The sequence below is a fragment of the Mirounga angustirostris genome, unplaced genomic scaffold (genome assembly GCF_029215605.1).
Source record: "Mirounga angustirostris isolate CCGP_5_RB_7025 unplaced genomic scaffold, mMirAng1.0.hap1 SCAF_9, whole genome shotgun sequence".
NCBI classification, from domain to species: Eukaryota; Metazoa; Chordata; class Mammalia; order Carnivora; family Phocidae; genus Mirounga; species Mirounga angustirostris.
In genome coordinates this window covers 69,779,606-69,805,454 of record NW_026991717.1, presented here as the reverse complement: position 1 = coordinate 69,805,454, position 25,849 = coordinate 69,779,606, and the positions used below count along the sequence as shown (strand labels likewise).

The 25,849-nt window shown below is 51.0% G+C and overlaps 2 protein-coding genes across 6 annotated transcripts; one reads left to right on the top strand and one right to left on the bottom strand.

The window, feature by feature from the left end:
- Positions 1-5,507: 5,507 nt before the first annotated feature.
- On the top strand, positions 5,508-13,376 carry LPCAT4 (lysophosphatidylcholine acyltransferase 4). Of its 5 annotated transcripts, none has more exons than XM_064570723.1 (14): positions 6,019-6,276; positions 7,499-7,641; positions 7,975-8,195; positions 8,570-8,682; positions 8,800-8,860; positions 9,157-9,215; positions 9,405-9,439; positions 9,985-10,039; positions 10,179-10,261; positions 10,511-10,636; positions 10,970-11,102; positions 12,199-12,297; positions 12,623-12,779; positions 12,996-13,372. In XM_064570723.1, exons 1-14 carry the CDS (start codon positions 6,163-6,165, stop codon positions 13,187-13,189), a joined length of 1,593 nt encoding a protein of 530 aa, XP_064426793.1. In that variant the 5' UTR covers positions 6,019-6,162; the 3' UTR covers positions 13,190-13,372. The 5 variants fall into 5 exon arrangements, with proteins under 5 accessions (XP_064426794.1, XP_064426795.1, XP_064426796.1 ...); XM_045900424.3 differs by having other exon boundaries at positions 6,035-6,276; positions 13,035-13,369; XM_064570724.1 differs by lacking the exon at positions 12,199-12,297 and having other exon boundaries at positions 5,508-6,276; positions 12,996-13,376.
- A 983-nt stretch (positions 13,377-14,359) lies between these two features.
- NUTM1 (NUT midline carcinoma family member 1) lies at positions 14,360-23,954 on the bottom strand (the record flags this gene model as incomplete). The annotated part of the gene is made up of 7 exons (XM_045900422.2): positions 14,360-16,581; positions 16,944-17,060; positions 17,357-17,646; positions 18,146-18,285; positions 19,371-19,499; positions 21,440-22,139; positions 23,816-23,954. Coding segments are annotated over 7 exons (3,549 nt in total), but the record flags the coding sequence as incomplete, so codon positions are not given.
- Positions 23,955-25,849: the final 1,895 nt, after the last annotated feature.

Sequence of the window (25,849 nt, the reverse complement as noted above, 5' to 3'; positions counted from 1 at the left end):
TAATTCTTTGATGTTGTTTATACCCTATTTTGTGTGTTCTAATTGTGAGCCAAAAGAGAATTTGTGAAATATGGCAAGAAAAAGCAATATATGTTACTTTGCATTTAGCCAACAATGATGAAGGCACTTACTTTCCACCAGGAACTGTGCTAGACCCCAAGCACATGACTAATACCTGAACACATGCTCTGCTTTGCCTCTTTGCACATCCCACCACCACCACCTCCACTCCTCCCCACCTCCACACACAGTCCCTGACCTAGTTCTCTCCCACATTTCATTGCTTGTTCTTGGATTGTTCATCAAAACTTAAATGGTATTTCTGAGGAAAGAAAAAGGCAGGAAAGAGAACTCTTTGGTTGCCTCCAGAAAGGGGGAGAGCTCAGGATAAAGAGGGAAGAGGGAATGGCTGCAGAACAGCTAACATTAGACAGGGGACATGGGGAGGGTGGGTGGGTGTGCGCCCCAAGCAAAGGAGTTACTGAACAACAGTCCCATGAGCTATAGGTTGTGGTGCCAAATTCAAGGCTGTTTACTTTATTCTGTACTGACCTCACTCTGACAACTCAAATTCATACCATTATTCCCAGGAAGGATTAGTGCAAATCTAATACCAAAGCTGGAAGAAATAATTCAGACAGGAGTGGTGTCTTCATAAATACCAAAGACATTCTTTTATTTAGTGCCCTAGTATTCTATAAAGAACACTGAGAATGCAGATCTCAGAGCAGTGACTCGGGTACTGTGATTAATAGCCATTATTCCATGCCCCTGGACTTGAGGAACTCACAAAGGAACAGGGGACATCTGAGATCTACATCAGCTATTGTTTTTTTGTTTGTTTGTTTGTGTTGGGGGGTTGTTTTTGTCTTTTGTTTTGTAAATGAGACTCTCAAGCACCAGAAAACATTTATTAAACATAGCTACATTCAGCATTATGGTACACTGAGGGCCACAGAGAAGGAATTGCCCCCTCCTTCCTTGCTCACATATGTCCTTAAGCAGTAAACTCCTCTTTTAAAACTTTTTTCCTCAGGGCACGTGGGTGGCTCAGTCGTTAAGCGTCTGCCTTCAGCTCAGGTCATGGTCCCAGGGTCCTGAGATCAAGCCTCAGCAAGAAGCCTGCTTCTCCCTCTCCCACTCCCCCTGCTTGTGTTCCTGCTCTAGCTATCTCTCTCTCTCTCTATCTCTGTGTCAAATAAATAAAAATCTTTAATAAAAAAAAAAAAACTTTTTTTCTCATCTCAAATCTACCTTGTGTATTTTTGAAAATGTTGAAGTTTAACTGTGATTTTTTTCCCCCTAATTTCTAATTCCCCCAAGGACATCCTTGGTAAACCTAGAATGAAGGCATAAAATCTATGCTAACCCTACCAAGGAGAAGTCCAGCCTCTTCGCTCCCCTCAAAAAGAATCTGGCTTAGTAATAAATGAACTTCTTGCTTATTGAGATTTCATAAAAATGGTCCAATATCAATCCTGGCTCAAGAATAAGATGGAATGAAGAAGCTGGAATTGAAGTTCCACAACCATAACAGAGACTGTGTCCAACTCACCCTGAATGTGTGTGTGTATATATATATATATTCCCAGCATTTACTATGGTGTCTGGTACATAGGGATTGCTCAATAATCATTTTTTCATTAAATTGAAAACAGACAAGATGGTTTGTCAGAATTCCCTCCTGCCTTAAAGCACCTCTGAAACAAATAGAAATACATTTGATCCCAAAAGCATGTGGGAAACACACTCCTGATTTTTTATTTTTCTACCACATGCACAGACTTCTCCAGAATCTTTATCTCCATCCCCAAGCTCCAGATCCACATTTTTAAAGGCCTACTAGACAATCTCACCTGGATCTGGCTGGTGCCTCCCAATTAATATGTGTAAATCACGTCAACCCCAAATCTTCCTAGTCTCCCAAGCTAGACCAGTGGTTTCCAACCTATGAAGCAAGCACCTAAGAGATCGTGGAGTCAGCAGGGTACCAAGGACAGGTTGATGAAGGGGTCAGCCCCAGGTACAGGGCAATAAAAATGTGTGTTGTCCATAGAGAATATAAAAACAGTAATTAAATGGGCTAGAAATCAGTCAGCATTTTATTATCACTATGCATCAGCAATTCTGAACAATGCCAGTGATCAAATACTCCTCCAAACAAAATATCCTATGAGTCCAAGTTTTAAACAATTGCTATGGTTACTTTTGAGTTTTAATAATATTTATTTAAGCTTCGAGTTGGACATTTTTATTACTGGCCCTTTAATAAACATTGTAATCTGCATGGAATTTAACTCAAAGCACTCTCAGTTGTACAACTGCCCCCAGACACAAGCGGATTCAGTAGCTATTCCCATTCATTTAGAAAGTCTGCAAAGGTCCAGAATCATTCCAGACTACTTCAGGCATCCTTCATGTCTCCAGCCTCTGTGGTACTCCGTATCCCTACATTTAAACAGATTTGACATAAACAATGATAACATAGTGATAGTGTCTCAGTCAGCTGACAAAATACCATGGGTGGCTTGAGAAACAGAAATTTATTTTCCCACAGCTTTGGAGGCTGGGAGTCTGAGATCATGGTCTGTTTATAGTGAGGTCTTTTCTTCCTGGCTTGCAGATGTCAGCCTTTTCACTGTGTGCCCACATTTCAGAGAGAGAGAACACAAGCTCTTTGGCATGAGGTCCCCCCCAAAGGGTCAAATATGCTAAGCATGCTACTGCATGGAGTAATTCCCAGGGGCCTAGAAATCAATAAAACGGCCAAATATTATCTGCAAGCTGAATAAATAACAGAACTCACATTATATACATAGCCACATGCCTGGTCCCTAATTAGTTGACTTTGAGTTAATCAAAAGTGGTATTTTCCAGGGTGGGCCTGACCTAATCAGGTGAGCCCTGTAAAAGAGTCTGGAGGTTAGACTCTCTCTGGTGCTGGCAGTAAAATCAATCTACCATTAATCCTCCAGCCTCAAGGAAATGAATTCTGCCAACAACTAAGGAAGCTTGGAAGAAGATCCTTCCCTAGTCAAGCCACCAGAAGAGAACATGGCCCTCACAACTCCCTCACTTCAGCTTTGTGAGACCCTAAGCAGAGGACCTAGCTAAGCTGGACTTCTGATCTGGAGAAACTGTGATAATAAATAGAGGGTGCTATAAGCTGCTAAATTTTTTTTTTTAAGATTTTATTTATTTATTTGACAGAGAGAGAGAGATCACAAGTAGGCAGACAGGCAGGCAGAGGGAGAGGGAGAAGCAGGCTCCCCGCCGAGCATGGAGCCCAATGTGGGACTCGATCCCAGCACCTTGGGATCATGACCTGAGCCAAAGGCAGCCGCTTAACCGACTGAGCCACCCAGGTGCCCCATAAGCTGCTAATTTTAAGGCAAGTGTTATACAGCAACAGAAAACCAAAGTGGTTTTCTGCACATAGCAGAATCTCTGACTTAAACTGGCTTAATGAGCAAAGAAATTTATTTTCTCATATAACAGGCAGGCCAGAAGTACTTCAGACTTCAATTTGGCTTGTTCAGAGGCTCAATTCCATCATCAAAGACCCAGATTCTTTGCATTTCACTACTCTATCCTAAGTGATGCTTGATCTTCAGATAGTTGCAAGATGGTTCCAACAGTCATAGGTGTCACATTCAGAAACACCCACAGCATAAAAAGCTAGAGTGTTCTTTTGTAAGGCACTTTCAGGAAGAGTAAGGAAACTTCCCAGAAGTTCCTCAGATTTTCATTCATGTCTCATTGTCCAGAGTCACACACCCATTCCGAATCAGTCACTGACCAGGAGAAAAGGACTTCCTCAGATAGGTTCCACCCAACCTGGCTGCCCCTGGGCAAATAGGTGTGTGAGGCAGCTAAGTACTTGAACTAAATTAGGGTTCTGTTAAGGAAAAACAGGGAGAACGGACCAATCAAAGAGTTTACAAAAAAGACAAAGTATGAAACCTTTAGCCCGTCAGTCCAGCACTGGCAGAATGAATTATACGAGAGCATCTAAATTAGAAAAAGGCAGTGAGCAGAGGGGCAAAAACAAAAAAGCCATACCTTGGCAATTAGCCCCTAATAGAATTAGCAGCTAATAGCAAGCACATTTGCAGAACATTTTCGCAAAAAGTTAATGAAGATTTATTTAAGATGTTAAAAACTGCCACAAATACCGAGATTGCTCTGCAATCAGTGATAAGAAATCTGAAACAACGAAGTAACAGCATGTCAGAGCGTAGCAAGGAGCAAGAACATTGCAAGAGACATAGCAGGTGAACAGAACAAATGATGGAAGAATCTCCACACCAGACACATTGCCTAAGGGTTTTCATCAATTCCACAGAATCAGAAATTAGTAACAAAATTTTCTCTGTACATCATTGATAATATGTGGTTATGCTTAATTTAATTATATAATAATTTGCATATAATCATTATTACTCTATGGGTTTGAGTTTTAAGTTTAATAACTCCTCCTGGTATGGTTATAGATAATTTATGTTAAAATACTAGAGGCATAAAAAGCAAGCCATGTGTAACTATGAACTTAATGGATTGCTTTAATTGAAGAAAAAGAAATTATAAAAATATCTTAACTACCTTGGAAAAATAGTTAGACATATAGAAACCCACTCTCCCCTAAATAGGAGGTAGATGTACATGTATCTAACCATCCATCACATTAGACACCTTCAACTTATATGTATGTAATTAATAAAGCTGGAAATGATTTTTAAATTTTTTAATAGTAAGTGGGTTACTGAATCTCTTCTAAGAACGTTTAAGAAATAAATCGACTAGGACATTCCTTTGTTTCTCTGAGAATGCTGATGCTCTCAAGAATACAGGTAGGAATTAAGTGAGTAAATTCTGGGGCAGGGAGGGAGAGGAGAGGATCTAGACAGAAGCAGAGTGACTTCTGGCTTTTTTTGCGGGTCCCCCTTCCAATGAAAGATTAATGGTATGCAGCAGCCCATTGATCTGCCATTGTCCCCACTGCCCTCAGGAAATGGTGACTGACAGGAATGCTTAAGAGAGAAACCAAGGTAAAAAAAAGAGAGCGCGAGAATGAGGTGAACTGAAGGCAGCTTCTTTCCACAGCAGGTAGGCTCTCATCCCCTTTTTGTCGTGCGTATTATCTTTCTGATCGTGTTACTAGCTGTGGACAACTTCTCTGACCTCGCCATCGCCTGACAGCCAGGTGCTGACCACTTCTCGAGTTTTCTAGGATGGTCTGGAGCCTGGGCGTGAAGGGCAGAGAGACAGAAGAGGGGCAGACGGAGAAAAAGAGACTAGGAGTGAAAAGAGAGCCGCCTCTGCGGTCGCCCGGCCTTCCCGACTTCCACTGCCACTCCCCAGCCAGGCCTTGCCGGGTTCACGGGAAGCACGCGCGCCAGCGTCTCAAGGGCTGCTGGCGCCAGGCCGACGCCAGGTGCACGCCGCCGAACAGGAGACCCTGTTGAGCACCGGCAGGACGCGGACGCGGAGAGGGCTGAGGCACGACACGGCCGCCAGAGGGCACGAGCGCCCCAAGTCCCCCCGCGATGGCGTCGCCGCGACCAGGAAGGGAAGGTGGTCGGCCTGCGAGGAGGGGTGGCTGGGGCCCGCGAGCACGCGGGGAGAGCGGGGCCCCACTCGCCCCCGAGTTGCGGGCCTCGGCGCACCGCGCACGGCTCCTCCATTCCCAGCCGCCCGAGGGCCCCGATCTGCGCTCGCAGGGTGACCTCGACGCCCGGGCGGGGTCGAAGGACGCTCTCAGCTCCACGCCCACCTCGCGGCCCCAAGCCCGCTCCGAGCCGGAGGCCTGCGGGGAGGCGGCGGCCCGCTGTTCCGAAAGGAACGCCCGGAGGGCCAGGCCCGGGGTCAGCACGCCCCGGCATCCGGCCGCCGCCGCACAATGGCCGGAGGGGCAGCGGCGGGCACGGCGGGCACGGCGGGCGCGACGGGCGCGGAGGTGCAGGGGCGCCCGGGCGCTGGAAGCCCCGCCCCTCGGCCGGCTCCCTGACAACGCGGGCCGGGCCGCGCCGCCTGCTCCCCGCCCCTCGGCGCCCGGCACCAGGCGGGGCCCCGGCCGGAGCGCTGCAGCCGCAGCCGCTGCTTTGCAGAGCGGGGCCCGGGGTCGGGGCCGGGGCACCCTCGCGCCCACCTTCTTCCGCCGCTATGAGCCAGGGAAGTCCGGGGCACTGGGCCCCCCTCGACCCCACCCCCGGGCCCCCAGCGCCCCCCAACCCCTTCGTGCATGAGTTACATCTCTCCCGCCTCCAGAGGGTTAAGGTAAAGTGTGAGCGGGGGGCGTCGGGAGGACTCGTGGGGGTAGGAAAAGGAGGCCGTTTAGAGCCCAGGCAAAGATGGGGATGCCTATCCGGAAAAGAGGTGGGCGAGAGGCTTGCGGGGAGGGTGTCCGGGGGAGCGCACGTGGGGGCGACAGGGGTGGGCGAGAAGTCCTTGGAGAGGGCCCGGGCTTGGGCGATGGATAGCTCTAAGGTGTGGAAGAATTGACTAGATGAGGATAGAGGACTGCAGGAGACGCAGGGGTAGGGGAGATGGAAGATACTGGGAAATGCGGTTTACATCCTGCGGAGACCGATGAACTAGGATGGAGGTGGAGGCTACGGAAAGCCGGGGGTGGGGGCAGGGGCGTGCTGAGTGCTTCTTCGAGGCTCTGAATTAGAGGGAAGACGTCTCTAGACCCATAGCCTGCGCCCCTTTGCCGACCCAACACCCCCCCTCTTTCCGCTCCACCCCCCTCCCCGCACTGCAGCACCTCCTGGTGGGGGTAGGGAGGCTGAGAAGGGGGCTGGCTACAGGAAGTGGAGAGCCGCACTAGCCTAGGGGAACTGGGGAAGGGAGTGTCCAAGGTTTCTGCCACCCTCACCGCCCCTGAGGCTGGCTCGTGGGGCTCAGTTTGTTTACCTGCACTCTCCCCAGGGCATCCCTAGCAGTCAACCTGGCTCCTGGCAATCCCTACCCTGCGGAGTAGGGCCGCGCTCTTCTCCCCCACCCCACCCCGCAGGCCTAGGGGAGTGCTGTTGAGTGGAACTAGACTGGCCTGGGCCTAAAAAGTGGACCTCTGTGTGTTCCAACTCTACCACCTCCCAGGGCCAAAGTAGAAAGAACTATGCACCTGGTTCCTCTTGGACATAGGAGCTATTTATGGAATGCGAGGTGGGGGAGGGACTATCTCCTGCCTACTCTCCCATCAAGCACTGTGCTGGGCGCCTCCACAGGGGTTATCATTAAAAGCTCTTAACAGCCTCACCAAGTGATAGATGCGTTTTATGATTAAAAAAATCAGGTCCGATCCTAATAATGAGGCCCCTGATCCTATTAATCCTTTATCCTCTCCCCTTGGATTCCCGCCCCATCTTCTGTTCCTACACCACCTGTCTCCTGATCCACAGGGGGTGATGGCTCTCTGCTTCATCCTTGTGGGAGAAGGGAAGCAATGGAGAGTGTCTCCCAATCCTGAAGTGGTATTTTCTCCCACCCTCTGCAGTTCTGCCTCCTGGGGGCACTGTTGGCCCCCATCCGAGTGCTTCTGGCCTTTATTGTCCTCTTTCTCCTCTGGCCCTTTGCCTGGCTGCAAGTAGCTGGTCTTACGGAGGAGCAGCTTCAGGAGCCAATTACAGGATGGAGGAAGTAAGTGGGGGATCAGCCCCCAGAGACCCTACTTCTCACTTCTCTTCCCTATTACCCATTCTGCTCCCTCTTTGAGAAGAAACGGAGGGAGGGTTCTGAAGCTCTGCTACCCAGCCTAGGTAGGTGAGATGAGTCAGCCAGGCTCAGACCTGGTACCCAGGACCTTAGCTCGAAGTGATGCACCCTGATATGTCCCAAAGCAGGCAGACTTCAGCCCCTTGGCAGAGGAATAGAGGACAAGAGAAAGGCAGCGCTTTTCTGGGTGCCTAAGCCTGGGGGGGTGAGTGAGGGACGGAATCACCGCCTCTGCTGATGCCCAGCCTTGTCCTGCAGGACTGTGTGCCACAACGGGGTGCTGGGCCTCAGCCGCCTGCTCTTTTTCCTGCTGGGTTTTCTTCGAATTCGCGTTCGGGGACAGCGGGCCTCTCGCCTTCAAGCCCCTGTCCTTGTTGCCGCTCCCCACTCTACTTTCTTTGACCCCATTGTTCTGCTGCCCTGTGACCTGCCCAAGGTTGTGTCCCGAGCTGAGAACCTTTCCGTGCCTGTCATTGGAGGTGAGAGAGCATAAAACGGGTGAAGGGGAGAGATGACAACTGAGCAAAAAAGGCAGGAATCAGGGATGCTCTGGAAAGAACTGGCCTCAAGGGGGAAGGGAGAGGTTAGAAGGGAAATCAGCGGTTGCTGGCAAATGAGATGCAAATGGATACTGTTTGTGAACCAACCCCTTAGATTCTGAGGGCTGGTGCTTAGAGGTGTTGGAAGGACCTCTGATCACTTGCCTAAAAGGACCAACACACAATAAAAGGAGGGTCCTCAGGGCAGAGAGATCACTGCGAAGTATCTCCTACTGTTGAGGAAGGGGAGGCTGCAGGTATTAATGCCTCTGGGTAGGAACCAAGTGACTCCTTGTATCCTCTCTGTACCCCAGCCCTTCTTCGCTTCAACCAAGCCATCCTAGTATCCCGGCATGACCCGGCTTCTCGGCGCAGAGTGGTGGAGGAGGTCCGAAGGCGGGCTACCTCAGGAGGCAAGTGGCCCCAGGTGGGTAAGGGTCGCAAGATCTCACCTTTTATGTGCTCCCAAAGAGGCTTCTCTTTCCTCTCTTCCCTTCAGGCAACCCCACCTCATTCTGGTCCCTCGGGGTTTTTTTCCCCCCAGGTACTATTCTTTCCTGAGGGCACCTGTTCCAACAAGAAGGCTTTGCTTAAATTCAAACCAGGTGAATAAAATGATAGTGGGTGGTAGGGCTGAAGGAAAAAGGAGCCCCAGATTTGGAGGGGGACTCTGGAATAACCCAAGAAGTGGAGTGGGGATCCTGGGGAAGAGAGACAGGGAACTTCCTAGCTGACACTGAAAAGTCTCTAGGAGTCAGAAAGAAAATTACAAATGAAATGGAGCCAGGCCAGATATCATTTCAGAACTGTCCCAGACCCTGACACTTGGTGCCTTCTAGCTACCTCCATGAACTAACCTCTGCCTGGGGGGTGGGGGGTGGGGGGTGGAAATGGGATTCAGGAGCCTTCATTGCCGGGGTTCCTGTGCAACCTGTCCTCATCCGATACCCCAACAGTCTGGTGAGTCTGAGTCCAAGAGAGGAGGTGGGGGAGCCCAAATCCACCCTAAATCAGTGAAAACTTCTAGTGTCGCCGTGGGATGTGCACATGGGGCGGGGGTGGGGTCAGGGCCTCTGCCCAAAGAGGATTGGCCAAGCTCCAGGGAAAGAGAGTAATGCCTTTCTCCCCTCACCTCTGCTTCTCCTCTAGGACACCACCAGCTGGGCATGGAGGGGCCCTGGAGTGTGAGTCTTGGTGTTCCTGGGGTGAGGGTGGGGGGCAGGGCCCATCAGAGATTTCCTGGCCCATCTTCCAATCTCCAGACAAGGCAAATGGACCTTCTTCACTGTCAGATTGAGAGAACTCTAGAGAAGAGGGTGCCTGTTTCCCTGTTTTGTTCTCATTTCCCGATGTAATCTGGAAGTGCTTTCAGCCATCCCACCTCATCATTCCTGCTGTGACTATAGCTCCTTTGAACTCAGCGTCCAGTGTTTCTGAGCGATCTCCCTCAGTCCTCCCTTGAGAGCCAGCACGGTTGCCTCCCCTTGTCTGCGGTTACTCATACCTCTTCTCTGGCAGTTCCTCCTCATGCCTGTCCCTGCCATGTTCTCACTTTCCCTACCAGCTTCGGGCCCTTCCCTCTGTCTCCCAACTGCATATTTTACCCAGCTCACTGTGTGGTTAGGGGTCCCTTTTTATGTGAATGGGCAGAACTCTCCCACTCCCCTCCTCAGGGTGGGGGGCCCCATACTTAGGGATTGGTGAGCATCTGAGGTCTCTCTTCTCTTAGACTGAAAGTCCTCTGGCTCACAGCCTCTCAGCCCTGCAGCATCGTGGATGTGGAGGTATGACACCTCCCCCACCTCCCCAACGCCACTGTGGGTGGGGAGGGGAATGGGCATTAGCTGATCCCTGAAGGGAAAAGAGGGTGGGAGTGCTCACCCATAGCTTGAGGTCCTGATGAGGTGTGTGTGTTTGTTTCAGTTCCTCCCTGTGTACCACCCCAGCCCGGAGGAGAGCAGGAACCCCACCCTCTATGCCAACAATGTCCAGAGGGTAATGGCACAGTGAGTATCCCACAAAATATTTCCTGGAGCAGATACACAGGACATAGGAAGCACAGCAGTGGGTGGAGGGCTGAGGTTCCAAGGCAAAGATGGGGGAGTGGGCAGTGGGATGGGCTCTGCACAGCTGAGACGGGGGGTGGTTAAAGGGGCCTGATCTCCTCCCTGTTCAGCAGCCGACTCGGTAATGAGCCCTCAGAGGACTCTTCTTCCTTGTTCCCCCACTCCGTTCCATCGCTCTTCATCCTGTAGGGCCCTGGGCATTCCAGCCACTGAGTGTGAGTTTGTGGGGAGCTTGCCCGTGATCGTGGTGGGCCGGCTGAAGGTCTCACTGGAGCCGCAGCTCTGGGAACTGGGAAAGGTGCTTCGGAAGGCTGGGTAGGTGACCTTGAATGTAACGGTATGGGCAGTGTCACGGATAGAAAAAAAAGAGAAATGGGAAGAAGGAAGGAAAGTCTTAAAAAAGAAATAAGTGGGAAGGTAGAGGATTTTTTTTTTAAGATAATGGAGTAAAAGGAAGGAGGTAAAAAGAAAGGGAAAGATATATAATAAGCCCAGTGAGAAAAGGAGGAATGGCTCTCAAAGGACTGTGAGTTAGAGTCCATCTTAGAAAAACACCAGATATACCTGTGCTGGGGGGACTCTTGGGGCTGGGGCCAAGGCCCAGGAAGAAGCTGAGTAAACTCCCTGCCTTCAACAATTCCATTGTAGGCTGTCCCCTGGCCGTGTGGACACTGGGGCAGAGCCAGGCCGGAGTCGAATGATCAGCCAGGAAGAGTTTGCCAGGCAGCTACAGCTCTCTGACCCCCAGACGGTGGCTGGAGCCTTCAGCTACTTCCAGCAGGTAAAGGAGCTGGGACTCATAGGTCAGAACCCAGGCCCTGCTCTCCAGGCTGATGTGCTCAGGCTTTAAGGATACTATCCAATTGGCCACATGGGTGGCCAGTTTGGAACCTGCCCTGGATGTTCTAACAGCCATTGTTGGATGGTCATCTCCTGAGATCCGCTGGGGGATTCTTTTTTTATAGAGTATCCAGTGCACTGAAGAGCAATGTTATCATTGTTGTGGGAAGGAACAATGGAGAAATAATTGATCAGTGAGGTCCATAAGTTTCCGAAGCCACTTTAGAGATTAGCAAAGATGGGGGGACCGTATAACCTTGTGGGGCACCTCCGAGTGGTGGGAAGATGACATACAGAGAACATGGGACGGGTTAGACGGGTTTGAGACTCAGAGATCTTTGCAGTACTTTTTAAAAATAAACCATAGCTTCTCTAGGGGATTCCTGAACTATCTTAAGAATTTTGGCACTCCATAGATTTCCTGGAACTTAACCAAGTTTTCCTGTTGAATTATAATAATCCCAGAAGATTCTTAATGTTCGCAAACAACCACCACTGGCCCCAGAGAGCTTTTCTTGGTTTAAGATACTTAACATCATGGCTCTCAACATCCTCTAAAGGGACAGAGAGTGTTGATTCCTTAGATTGGGGCCGACTGTGTCTGAAAGGAGCTTCTCCACTTAGCCTATAGCAGAGCAGAACCAAAACTGGAATAGCATGGTTTCACCAGGGCAGGCATCCTCCTTGGGGTTTTTTTGGTAAGAAATTACGCCAGTGGGCCCTTTTTAGTCTGTTGGACCAGTTCTCCAGCATAGGCTGAGTCAGCTGAGAACCAGTTTTTCCAGCTTGGGGCATATCAGAAATTTGATGGTAACTTCAGCATTCCTGAGGGATTCCCTAACATTAACAGGAGATCCCTTTCAGGAGAGCTTCGTCACCAGGTGACATGGAGAGAGCTTGAGCGAACCCATGACCTGAGCGAAATCCTGGGAATCCTGGAAAGTTTAGAGCTCACAGCTCTGAGGGAAGCAGACACAAGGGTCATCCCTGTGCCTGCTGAGAAGAGGGAGGAGCCAAACCCTGGTTTCTCCCTCCAGGATGCCCAAGGTTTGGTGGACTTTCGAGATGTGGCCTTGGCCCTGGCAGCTCTGGATGGGGGCAGGAGCCTGGACGAGCTGACCCGCCTGGCCTTTGAGGTATCAGAGAGGTGGGGGGGACATGTGGTGGCCATGCCTACCCCACCCAGAGGCTTCTGTGGGGTGCTGCTCCCAGTAGCTTCTAGATAGTAGGTGCTCAGTATCCACCCCAGTGCCCCAGTGTTGAGACCTGCCTGAGAACAGGGCAAGGGCAGCAGCTGTGAGTTTTTAGTTCTGCACAAAGGGCTGAGTGGGGTGGCAGGGAGTCAGGGAGGGCCTGTACTCCGCACTCTCGGAAGAGGAGGAACCCGTCAGGCAGACCTGCAGGGCGGTATGGGGCCATGGCAGGAAGACAGGGCTTGACTTGCGTCCCTTTCTGTGCCAGCTCTTTGCCGAGGAGCAAGCAGAGGGGCCTGGCCGCCTGCTGTACAGACATGGCTTCAGCACCATCCTGCACCTACTGCTGGGCTCACCCCGCCCTGCTGCTGCGACTTTGCATGCTGAGCTGTGCCAGGCGGGACCCCACCAAGGCCTCTCCCTCTGTGAGTCACTGCCTTCTCTGCCAAGAGGGCTTGGGCCACCATCAGCACTGGGCTGGGAGGGGACAAGGGCTGGGGAGCGGGGCGGGGGGGGGCAGGGTTCATCCTCTGAGAGGTGAGGACGGAAGCTTGGATTTGAGAAGTGCAACAGGGATGAGAGGGACAGGACATAACCAATTCTGAAAAAGAACAGGGCCGCCCTCTTCCCCTCCTCCTTAGATCCTCTGGCCTTTTGCCTTCTCACTCTTGCCTGTCCAGGTCAGTTCCAGGCCTTCTCCCTCCACGACCCGCTCCACGGGAAGCTCTTCAACACCTACCTGCGCCCCTCCCCGAAACCACAGGCCTCCGTCCCCGGCAGCCCCATGGCTCTGGCCAATGGGACTGTGCCAGCGCCCAAGCAGAAGGGCGACTGAGCACCTCGACGTCCCCAGCTCACCTCCGGCCTACCCCGTGCCTCAAGCCCGTTTCTGCTCCTGCTTGATTTTTTTGTTATTGTTGTTGTGTTTTGTTTTGTTTTTTTTTAAGTTGATTTTCGTTTTTTGTTTGTTTGGGTATTTTTTTTTTGTAAAAAACTATTTTATATATAAATCTAAATATATATCTATTTAAAAAAAATAAGGCTGTTACATTGATAGTATCAGGTGGGACCCAAAGGGATTAATGGTTGCAGGCTGCCCATTGGACGATCCCGGAGGTTCCCAGAGTCAGTCCTCTTGGCCACTGCTGGGTGAATCCTCACTTCCAGCTGGACTAGATGGGACTCTTTCCTGCACAGAAATCATGCCGATGTCAAAGCCTCCCCTTCTGTTGTCATAACCCTATATATGCACGTGCACGCACACACACACACACCTATGCACATTTTAACAGGCTTCCTCATGAACCTTTTCAGCCTATTCCCTCCTGTTCTGTCCTCATTAGAGATTAAAAAATAGCTAACTACCATTTTATATTTAATAATTCCACTGAGAATGATTCCCCCTCATGGTGGGAGCAGAGAGCTGTGTCCGCAGCTGCCAAGAGTCTGCCCTGCAGCTCAGACCAGCCTCAGGAGGGTGTTCTTTTGCCAGGGGATGGATGAGTGGAGGACATTTAAGTCCTTTCTGTCCAGCCTCTTCAAGGAAGGGGGAAAGAAAACAAGCCCCCCCCCCCAAAAAGGTGCTGTCTAGACAGAGTTATGGAAAACTAATTAGATTTAGGAAATTAGATCTCTAACCCAGAGATCTGACAGGTTAAAAAAAAAAAGGCATCTTTCCATCTTACAGACTTTCAAAGGGAGACATAATGTGGCCTGTCCCGAGAAGCACTCCCCAGCATCAAGTCTAGGCTTTTCCTGACGGAGAGGGATAAAGGGATCACTGGGGGCTTCTCAGGACAGGAGCTCATCAGGGAGCATGGATAAGGCTGGAGAATGGAGTGGTATTTAGATCCAGGGAATCTGGAGCCCCCTCCACCTCTTTTTCAGCACCTCACCCCATCTAGCAGTGAAGACATGAATACGAAAGGGCACATTGCAAGCATTTTCCAACAACCAGAAAATCTTTATTTTTCTTTGCACCATACAACTTCCAAAGGTACTCCTCCACCTCCCACCAAGGGGACCGCCTCCAGCCTAGCCAGTGTGACCTCCCCACAGTCACTACTTTTGCAGAACAACAAAATAACATGGGGTTGAGAACCAGTCTCTGCTGGTGTGCAGCTGGGATGAAATCTACCCTGGGGGCCCCCACATTTAGGGTCAGCAGGTGGGGTAGGAGGGTCCTGCTGTCCCCTACTGACTACGCCGACGTTTCTTCCTTCGGCCAGTGACAAAAGTGTCACGCCGCCTTTTACGAGGCTGTGAGGCTCGAACCACTCCCAGAGCCAGGGGTTTCTCCCCAGAGATGCCAAGGTCAGCTCCCTGGTAGGGCCTCTTTTCGGCAGGAGATAGACCTCCACTGAGAGTTCTCTTCCCAGACTTGGCAACAGGATGTGGAGACTGGCCAAGGCCTCTCGCCTCAGCAGAGAGGGAGTGGGATGCTCTCTGGACCCCCTGCCCTCCTGTCGAGGGCAGGCCTGAGGCAGGGTGAAGACTGAAGGGAGGCCCCCTTGGTGGCGACAGGCTAAGTTTTGAGGCCAAGAGGTAGGCAAAGCTGGAGAGTTCCTCATCCTCCCCCTCCTCCCCCTCCCGTTCCTCCTCCTTCCCTTTGGCCCCGTCCGTTGAGCTGCATGTTTTACTGACAGGAGAGCTTTCTGTCAGAACTAAGGCATCCCTGGCCCCTCTTCTAGAGGAAGTGCTTCCAAGGCCCTGGCGAGGAGATGTTGATTTGGGGGTCCCATGTGCGTAAGGCTCTTGATTCCCTGGTAAGGGAGCAAGGTCTTCAGGCTTGGATAAATCAGTATCCTCCCTGCCCTCTCCTTGGGGGTCATAGGAGTTAAAATTTGGTGGGTGGGTATCCTCACAGACCGCTAGCTGGAGGCCACAGGCATCTCCAATATCTAGTATGGTGACATGTTCTGTGGTTTCCAACAGAGGAGAGACAGAATGGCCTCTGCTTCCCACCTCCAGGCTGGCCTGAGGGAAGGGGGACATACCCTGGGTCCCCAGCACAGGGATATTGCCTTGACAGGCAGGCTGAAGGGTTTCTTTGGGAACCCCCGGTGTGGGCACGCGGATACCACTTTCCAGCAAAGAGGGGCAACCTTCAGCCCACAGATGGCTGGGATCCCCTGTAGCCTCAGGGCTCTGTTCTCCAGTTTCCTCAGGCCTCACGAATGGGCCGCTGGCCCTCAGAGGTCCCGGAGGGCTGCAGTGGTCCGCCTCCTGCAGGGCGGCCGTGCCCTCTGTGCCTCCGCAGGGAATGGCACTGCGCCCCCCATCCCCAGGCGCTGCGGTCTCTCCAGGACCCAGAGGAACGTTGCTTCTGGAGCCCAGTACCTGCCAGCCTCCCCGATGCTCAGTGACACATTCCGCATCGTGGAAGTTCTCTATGACCTCCTCAATTTGTAAGGGCAACTCCAAGGCCACAGCATCCAGCTCACTGCTCAGCCAAAGTCCTGGACTGAGAGAGGCTCCGTCCCCCTCCCTGTCACCAGCTGCTCTAGGGGACAGGTTCTGATCATAACCCTGAACCACGGGAGGACCTTTGTCATCTCCCCACATGGCTCCCGAAGAGCCTTCCTGGAGCACTGCTAGTGGCTCAGTCCCTTGAGGAAGCTCTCCAAGACCCCCCAGCTGCTGGCCTGTCTGCAACCCCAGGACCCGCTTTTCTAACCCCTGTCCTTGCAGGGGAGCCAGCTCTTCGAGTCCCACATCCAAACGGGGAACTATCTCAGGCTGGGGGCCTTCCTGCCAACAAAGGGGCAGAGTCTCAGGAGTTCTGTCAGCCACCAGGGGGTGCCCGGGAGACCTAGCCCCTCCCAGGTGGTCGTCCTGAGGTGGGGATATTTGATTTGCTGTCTTCCCGGCCCCTCTTTCCTCTGTATTTAAGGACCCTCGAGTTCCCTGTGGAGCTGTAGGTTCTAGCTGCAGGTCCCAGCTGCTGGGGGACGGCACGGTGTCCCTGTCTCTGCGCACACCCCTCGGGCCATCTAGGGCCCGCTCCTGCCCACCATGCTCTTCTCTCACCCGTTTTCCTGGAGAAGTAGCCTTTCCAAGGCGAACGGTGCCCCCAGCCACCCGCGGCCCAGGTGAGGGCCGAAGCCGCCCACCCCCATCTTCATCCTCCTCAGAAACAGAAGGACTGGAGTCTGATTGAGCTCCACTGCAACTAGGAGGGGCCTCTGCATCCTCCTCTTCCAAGGCCAGGAGTCTCTTCTGGACCAGCTGGAAGGAGAGTGGACAAACATTGTCCGATACATGGCCGTGAGAAGGGGTGGCTGAGGGGGTGGTGAGGAGATAGTACTTGGACAGGGCAGGGAATGCAAGTAAGCGGCCTAAGTCACGGTATCAGAAACAGATACCATAGCTCTTCTCTTCCGCCTTCTTGGGTCTTATTCCCATGCTGTGACCCCTTATGCTTGCTCCCCTTTTCCTGTGTTTCCACAGTCTCTTGCCTACTTGTTCTGCACCGGAATCCCAATCCTCAAGCTGTCTGTCTCCAGAAGTCATACCAACCAAGACAGCGTAAGGTTAGGTAAAATCACGCAAAGCTGCTTATTCTGACATTTCCTACCTCCCAGGTTTACCTGGGCAAGACTGAGTCCTTCCTCTTGCTCCAGCTCCTCAGTTAAGGCCAGTGGGTCCCTCTGCTGTTCTGGGGACAGCAGATCTGCCAGAAACCGAGGATGAATGACGGCCTCCACCTGGGGAACAGAAGAAAATGGTGATCGGAGTCCCTACCAGGAAGTAACCTGGGAATCAAGAGGCTCTAGAGAAGAAGCCATGTGTCCCCCTCCCCCAGCCCTTCCCCGGGGTTGTTATTAACCATGACCACCACCAGCTGTACACATTCACATGTGTCCATGCATGCACACACATTTCTCAGTAGGAAGACAGCCTAGTTCCTAACTGCCTCGGGAAAAACCCTAGGTCGTTAGTCCCCTGGAGTTTCGAACCCAGGATCTGCTAGAAACCAGACAGACACCCAGGTCCAGCCCACCTTGGAGACAAAGATCTCCTGAGAACAAAGCTCATCGATGTAGCTTAGGAGGCCTGGATCTGGATACATCCCTTCCTCCTCCCGCTGCTGCTGTTCTTCCTCTTCCTGTTTTCCATCTGCCGCCCCGATGGCCAACTGACTCCCCACCAGCCCGTCCATGATGTCAGCATACTCCTTCACAGCTTCCGGGGGGATCTCCTTGGGGGCCTCAGGAACCGGAGGCCTCTGTGTTTTGCGCTGCCGCCGGCGGGGGGCCCGTGACTTGGAAGCCGCCTTTTTGGGAATGTACGCTAAGGGAAGAGACGCAAAGGAGGAATGGCGGGTGGCACAGGGACTGTGGCTTCTGCCTCCCAACCCTGGGTTGGTCAGGGCAGCAATCCGGGTACGCTGGAAGGATGACAGGCTGGATCAGGCCTGAAACGGGACCAGCCGTGGGAGCAGATTGTGGAGCTGGAGGGTCCAAGACAGTGCCTGCATGAGGCATCTGGAAACCCCTGAAATTCCAAGCAGTCCTCTGATCCAGCCCCCATTTCTTAGGCAGATGAGGTATTATGCCCTCCTGTACAGCCTGTTAGAGAGTAGTCGGTTTACCTGGCCAAGATCAGTTTGGGACAAAGGGAACCTGGGAAGCCAGCCTCCTATGTATGTCCGGCTCAGAACATCACTGCCACCCCCCAGAGGGATAGTGACAGAAGCAGGGCCAATGCCTTCCCTAGTGCATGACTGCCTTGCGTACACCTCCCTTTGAGCCTTGGGCCCCAGGCTCCGGTTGGAATGAGGTAGTCTTACCTGGTTGCTGGCTAACCTCAGGGGCAAGGAGCCCTGGAGGGTCGAGTTTCAGGGGGGCTGCGGGAGGCAGGCACTGGGACCCATTCGTCAGCTGTGTGTTCTGAATTTGCATCTCCTCTTCGGCCTCAAACTCCATGAACCTGCAGAGGGTGAGGGAGGCCTGGACAGTGCCGAGAAGGCCAGACACTAGGAGGGAGCTGCTCACAGACAGCCCAGTAACCATTCCGGGGAAAACTCACAAGGTCACGACAGAGTCCCTCACGTGCAGTCATCCCTTAGGAAACTTGTTGAGAAAATGAATGCTGAGCTTCTCCAGGACAGAACCATCACTTTCACTTCTATTTCATCCCTGATCTCACCCAGCATCATGGAGGATGTACAAGAGCAATTCATACAGCCCTATGCCAAAGCCTAGCAGGATCCTACCAGCCAGCCCTACAAGGCCTCATCTGCCTCTACCTACAACCCTAAAGGAGGACTGAAATCCTAAAGCAGGGCCTGGGGTTGCAGTTCAAGGCAGTTCCGACCAGGGGGCAGTGCTGAGATCCAAGTCCTGAGGCTGGAACTGGGTGTCAGGAAGAGTAATTCTAGGAGGTATGGGTCCAGAAGGGAGGAAATGGAAAGTTAAGTTTTGGAGGAAAGGGTTCATTTTCCCCAGAGTTACTTCTTTAACCAAGGCGATGGTCATGGAGAAATGAGGGATAAGAGCCAGGAGACCACTCTGGGCATCCAGGACCTTCCCCTGACCAACCTCTTTAAGTACCAAGCCCTCCTTGGGATAACAGGGTAAATGATTTTCTGTGCGACTCTTTCCAGAGGAGGAGTGGTCCCAAGGTCGGCATCAGTAGCCACCTGCTACCTGGTCAGTGAGATAGGAAAGAACCTGCCCAGTAGGGCTTACCTCCTCATTGCTAGGTCCCTTTACAAGGAATTTTTACACCAACTGGGCTCCAATCCCATTCTAAGAGCTTCAATATCAAGGACCTGTATGTATAATTCAGGATCTGGGGGAGGGAGAGCTTTCAAGGTGAGAGGACAGAAAAACCCAAGAGTCAAGGTGGTGGAAGCAGTGAGAATCCGGGAGACCCCATTCTAGTCTACACCACTCCTCTTAGTATCCCTTTTAATAAGTACCCACACACCCCGATCCACGCCTCTTACCTGCCCCCATCCATCCCTCCACTACACAGCACCCCTCAGGAGAATGAGGGTTGGTTAAACTCACTTTTCTGCCATCTCATAAAAGATCATCCGGTCAAAGTTGCTGGTGTGTTCCCACTCCTGCACAGCCCTTGGCAGTCCCTCCTCCAGGGTCATAGTGGGCTTCAGCCGGGCCAGGGAGCGAAGCACTGGGCTAAAACCCCCATTGGGTCAGTCACGTTCTACAATGTGCCCCCCATCCACCTGTCCCGACAAACACCAACACGCACCCCCTTGTCCCTCAGCAGAGCTAACTTGCCCCCCAATCCTTGTCACATCCCACCTCTGGTTAGACTTCCAGACCCCCAACCTCCCATCCACCCATCTACCATACTGGACTGTCTTCTGGCTGAAATTTTCAAATCTCACACAAAATCAGATGACTGTTTCTGCTCCCCACTTTTGAAATCAACCACCCCTAATTCTCACAGTTCTATCCTCAACTAAACATGAGAAAGAAAGCACTCATGTTATTAAATTAATGGGTTCATTATACAGTAGGCTTAACCCTGCCCAAAGGCTCTTGCTTTTCAAAAAAGGCACTACCTAACCCAAATGAATCTCTAATTAAAGGTTGTGTGGTGTTTGTGTTTGTTGGTTTTTAAGTGGTTTTTTTTTTTTTTGCCTCTGGGATACCCTTCACAGAGTCAAATATCAATACTCTTTGTATTGATATTGAAATTAAGTTCTTTATGATTCATTTTTGCCCTTCTGACTTGCCAGAGTCCTCAAGCACTGTGCCTAGAATCACCTGCTGACGCTTGTTATAATTAGGGGTTTCAGCACCCCAGGATCTTGGGACTGAGTATTTTACCAACTTCCTGGGCGACTGTTACAGAGAGTCTGGGTTGCATTTTGGAGGAGCCCCTGGGCATTGAAAGCAGGAAGAGGCCAGGAGTTAGAAATCCAGCCTGCTAAGAGAACTCAGAGCCGTCTGGAGAAGGCAGGGAGCTGGTAAGGGGATCTACACCAAGGACTCCGGGGGAGCCTTTTGATTTATTCACTCCAGAGTCGGGGTGGAAAGGGAGATTCCTTTAGGAGCTCAGAGACTGGGAAAGCAAATGCACCTGTTTTTTAAATCCAGTAAAATGTGGTATGTTACATAGTGGTTTACACAGAATGCCAAGAGTGCGGTGCAGTTAAGGGAAGCAGTGGGTCTGGGGGAGAAGAAGAGAAAATTCCCCAGATGGCTGGCTAATGACTTGGCTTTATAGACACAAAAGACAGCCCCTGACCCCTGGGGTCCTGGGCTAAGCATCCACTCACATAGACATTCTGGCCTTTTGTGAATTCTCTTCCTCTTCTCCGTTGCCTTTTTTAGAATAATAGTAATAATACTAGCAGCTGCATCTAAAGGAGGCATTCTCTGTGCCAGGCGCTCTGCTAAGCACTTCACAGGTAATAACTCATTTCACCTCAGCAACCCACTGAACTTGGTATAATCATCCCCTTTCTAGATGAGAAGACTGAGGGCAAGGTAGTAAATGTGGGGCCCAGGGTCACCAATCTAGCAAGCAGTGGAACCTGGGCCATCGGTCACTAAGCGAGCTCTACCACCTCCCTATCTCAACTTGAACTCAGGAAGAAATAGCGGGTGGTGGGGCGGGGTGGCACATCCTTTGCCCGGCCCCCCACCATCCTCCACTCCTACACAAATGGTCAGGGCCCAGCACTCATGCCGCTGGTGTGGACAGCTTAACTCGATGTCAGACGGTAATAAAATAGAATGGAAGGCCCCCGTACTTGGTGTCAGAGACCTAAGCTCTACACATGGCCCCTCGCTTAAGTCACAGGAAACCTCTGGGCTTCGGTCTTCTCACCTAAACATGAGGATTACATTAATATGCTTGCCTGAACTCACAGGGTTGTGAGGATCACTTGAGAGAAGACCCCCGAAAGCTCATTATAATCTGGGAAGTGGGTAAAGAGGCTTATCACCATCATCATCATCGTTATGCTTTTGTGTTCTCATAGCCTCGCTAGCTCCCTCATGACCTGCCCTCAAGTATTCCTAGAGAGCCCAACCTCCTGTCCGGCCCAAAGTCCCCTTGTTTAAAAGCGCTAGGATAATTAATCTCAGATCTCCCCACTTACATAAGAAAGCAGGAAAGGGCTTCCGCATCAGGACTTTGAGACAAGTGCCTCCGAGCCAAGGCTTTGTAGCGCTGCCAGCGGCGGAAGTTCTCATAAACACCTTTGGAGGTATAGGAGAGGTCACCCAGTGAGGGCTTAGATTGGGCGGCCAACGGACCTCCTTCTCCGGTTGCCCTGTGTAGCCCTGGCCAAGCCTTTTCCGGGGGCACAATGGGGGCCAGCTGGGTAGCTGGTGGTAGAGCCTGAGCAGGAAAGCCTGGGAGGCCCTCCTGGCTCACCCCGACAGCCTTCGTGGGCAGAAGGGTCTTCATGTTAGAAGCTGTCATGAATTGAGGGGGAGGCCCCTCAGGGGCCCCGCAGGGAGTGCCTGAGGCAATCCAACTGAGGGCTGGCTGAGTAAAGATGAAGTTCTGAGTTTGAGAGGGCTCAGCTGGCCCCCCTTCTGTCTTGACTTTGACAATGATTCCAGCCCCATTGGGGCCAGGGCCCCCATCCCCCGTCACCAACAATGGGCTGGGGAGAGCAGAGAGCACCAGAGGGTTGCCTGGAGAGAATGCTGAAGGCATGGGAGGCTGTGGAGGCGGCTCCCAGGGTGGCTGGTCTGGTGGGCCAGCAGCAGGCTGGGGAAAGGGAATTGCAGTGAAAGGAGACAGGGCGGCACCAGGTGTCATGGTCATATCCGGTCCCGACAGTGGAGATGCTGTTGAGACGAAGAAAAAGAGGGAATGGAGTAAGAGAAAAGGAGGTCAGAGGTTAGGTCATGGGAGTTCTATTTCGTCCCTGAACAATCAGAGCACTGCTTCTCAACAGGTGAGGGAAGGACTAGGGCGGGGGAACCTGCACAGTTTGCAGGTGTCCCCCAAGAGATTTTGACGTCCCTTACTCCTAGGTGAGAATTATTGCCCTAGAGAAATTGCAGTGACCCTTGGGCCCGTGAGCTCAGACTCCCTAACACATGGCAGCTAGCACCCAAGTACCTCTCTTAGTCCCACCCACTCCAAACACGTCCACACCACCTGAACCCTGCCCCCAGCTAGTCTGTGGTCCCTGCCACGGCTCACACAAGTGCTGTTCCCTGGAAAGTGTGTGTGGATTAGATGTTTGGTTTCCAGAAATTTTGCTATGTAACAGCCAGGAATGACTAAGAGATAAGGACCAGGAAATGGCTGAGGGGAGGGGTGGCTAAGAAAGGAGGTTTCCGGAGCTCTAAGTAGCTGCTGGACATGTTAAAATTTGGTGGTGTAGATTGTCTGTAGTCCCTCTGCTTGGAAGTCCTAATAGCAGAAATTTAGGGTCCACTATGAACAAGGTACAATGAAGTCTGAAACACAGAAGGTGCTGAGAAGGAGCTCTGTGGCCTCTGGGCCAAGAACTCAAGGAAAAATACATAAAATGTGCACTTAATCAATCAGGACATGTGTCTCAGGAGTTTTAATTACCATAATAGAAGATCATTTGCCTAATTTCATACAAGTCTCCCCCCGCTCTAATAAAGAATATTCCCCTGGCAAACTAACAACACTCAGCTTCCACTTCCTGACCACGAAGGAGACATGGAATATGAGCAAACTCATTATCTCAACCACAAAGCAGAGGGCCAGGCGGATTCTGCGAAGTGAAATGGGTCTGAGGCCCGAGTTCCACAAGAGGTAGAAAAACTGAGAGCATCTCAGGGAAGCCCCATCTCGCATTCCAGTTGGAGCTATCCACCTCCCCTGGCCCTGGGAAATCAAGGGAAACTGCTCCGGGAACTGGAAGAGAAGCCCATTCTGGGGCAAAAAGGAGCCATCAGGCTCTGAGCAGAGGCACTTAACAGTACCTTCCAGGCTAGCCTTTGGAAGGACATTTCTCTACAGACTAGGCAACGGATAACCCAGCGGAACAGTTTTGCAACTACGGTCTCCACCCACTCCACTCAGTAAGATTGAGAGTGGCTCCGGCCCAGTTCTCTCAGGGCATAATTCTAGAGCAGGCTCCACTTGCCTAAAGAAGACACAGGAATTTGGACCTTCCCCCTGAGCCCTCTCTGTTCTGCTCGCACCACACACACCCCTGCCCATGCCACACAAACATATGTTGAAGGGATTCCTCTTCCAGAGAAACAAGTTGCTAACTGCCATCCCTTTTCTATACTTAGACTTTCCCCTGAGGGGCTTTGATCTGCCTCCCAGGAGGCTCTCTTCATTCCCTAACCCGGTGTTAATGCCACAATCTCCTTCCCCAGCTTTCCCAACACTCATGACTTTGCTGGGGTCTAGTGTTCTTACAATCTCTTTAGGTCAGCCCCAAAAGCTGGTCCCCAGGTAAAGTGTCAAATCTGAATTCCCAAGGGTGTGAGCAGGTAGCCAAGAGCTTCCCCACCACTTGCAGACTTACCTCCATCTGAAGCCATCCTCTCAGGTTTGGGCACTAACCGTGGCTGTCTGGAAGACTCCAGAATGAGACAGTCAGGTCCAGGACCCAGAGAGCAACCTGGCCCCAGTAGATACACAGGGATCCAAGGAAGGAAAGATAAAGATCAGATCAAAACAGAATTAGAATCTAGGACTCAAGGCATTCTGCAGTGGGGGAGGGGAGGGGAGCAGGGGCAGGGGTAGAGAGAGATGCCAAAGGGCTCTGGTAAGTAAGCAGTAACCAGGAATTCCCTCCAAACCAGAGTATGGCAACACAACTGTTGAGTGTCTTTTTAGGGCAATTTGTAAATTCTTTCTGATTCCTAACATGACATTTTTACATCTCGGTTACTTATACATTTCTTTATATATATTATATATATATATATAATATATATAAATAGTTTTATGCCCTTCAAACCCACCCAGTTCTGTAACTGACTTCCTATTAATAGCAGGTTGTGACAGACCCTAGGCTTAATTCAATGTTGTCTATATTTTCCAAACCAAATTCAGAGCATATAGTCCCTGCACTTAAGGATCAAAGAAACAGAATGTTTGAAACTAAGATTGTCTCAGAAAATCAGGGTGTATGATTGGCTGTATGCATATCATTTCCTTAGAAAGCTGTCCTGCAGGGGCGCCTGGGTGGTTCAGTTGGTTAAGCGGCTGCCTTCCGCTGGGGTCATGATCTCAGGGTCCAGCCCTGCCAGGCTCCCTGCTCAGCTGGTGGCCCTGCTTCTCCCTCTCCCTCTGCCTGCGGCTCCCCCTGCTTGTGTTCCCTCACTCACTCTCTTTCTCTCAAATAAATAAATAAAATCTTAAAAAAAAAAGCAGTCCCAAATAGTCCAGTACTATCAGCTCTGCAGTCCACAGAAGGTTCAGCCTACCCTTGGCTGAAAAGCACCATTCTACCAAAAACTGCCATTCAGCCTAAAATTCCAAAATCAAAAAAGTCCTTTTTGTTAAATTATTTTGTTGTTTAAAATTTTTGTTAAATAATTTTAGTTTTTGAAATGGCAAGTACATTAACATGGTTCAAAAGTTCATATGCAAAACGGAATATACAGCAAGGGTCCTTCCCACTCCTTTCCTCTGGAACTGATTTCTCTCTCTCTCTCTCTCTCTCTCCTTTCTTTTTGGATCCAGTTTCTTTATCCCAGAGGAAACCAATAGTATGTTTCTTGTGAATCCTTGCAGAGATATTTTATGCAGCTACAAGTAAATACAGACTATATCCTTTAAAAAAAGAAAAACGTTTTCAGGCTTTTCTTGGTTATAAAATTAACGTATGTTCCAATGTTTTTGCCATTGTAAATAATACTGTAACGATCGTCTTTGTAATATCTGGGTTCCAATTGTCATTTTTTAAAACCCAGAGTTCTATAAAGAGAGTTTCTACGTTCTTTTAAAAATTCGAAATAACCTTAGGAGGTGCATCATATTATGCTATTATTAGCTACTCACCACTATAGGAAAGAGCGCTGGATTTGTGGTAAAAAGACCTGAGTTTAAATCTTGGTTCGACCACTAAAATATGCTTCACCAGTTTCATAAAATAACTTCACGCTCTCTTCGCTGTACCTAATATTGAATACCCATCATGCACCCTTTACCGCCAATACTTTGAAATAGGACGGGGGAACTGGATGTAAAAGAGGGGAGGGAAGAAAACTTTCTTCTTTATACCCTAAGTTAAAGGGGCTCTGAATCCTGGAGCCTTTGTTTCTCCAGGCACTAGAAACCCACTGCCTGTGAAATGGGTGTGCATCTCGAGATAAAGACAGGATTCTATTCATTAATGTTCAACTCATATCCATTCCTACCCCCCTCTAACTCCTAGCAGTGTCTTGCACACAGTGGGCACACTCCACGTGTCTCCCAACGCCAGCAATGTTGCAACTGGAAGCCAACGCCTGCAAGGTTGCAACTGGGTTGCAAGTGGGCCAAATCCTTGCACTAGTCCGCCCCCTTCTGGCCTGGGAGAGAGGCCTAAATGGACTACATTTCCCGGCAG

Coding starts and splice junctions, on each gene's coding strand:
- LPCAT4 (XM_064570723.1), top strand. CDS start 6,163: ATGAGCCAGGGAAGTCCGGGGCACTGGGCCCCCCTCGACCCCACCCCC. Junction 9,216..9,404: donor TCCGATACCCCAACAGTCTG/GTGAGTCTGAGT, acceptor CTTCTCCTCTAG/GACACCACCAGCTGGGCATG. Junction 10,262..10,510: donor GTCCAGAGGGTAATGGCACA/GTGAGTATCCCA, acceptor TTCATCCTGTAG/GGCCCTGGGCATTCCAGCCA.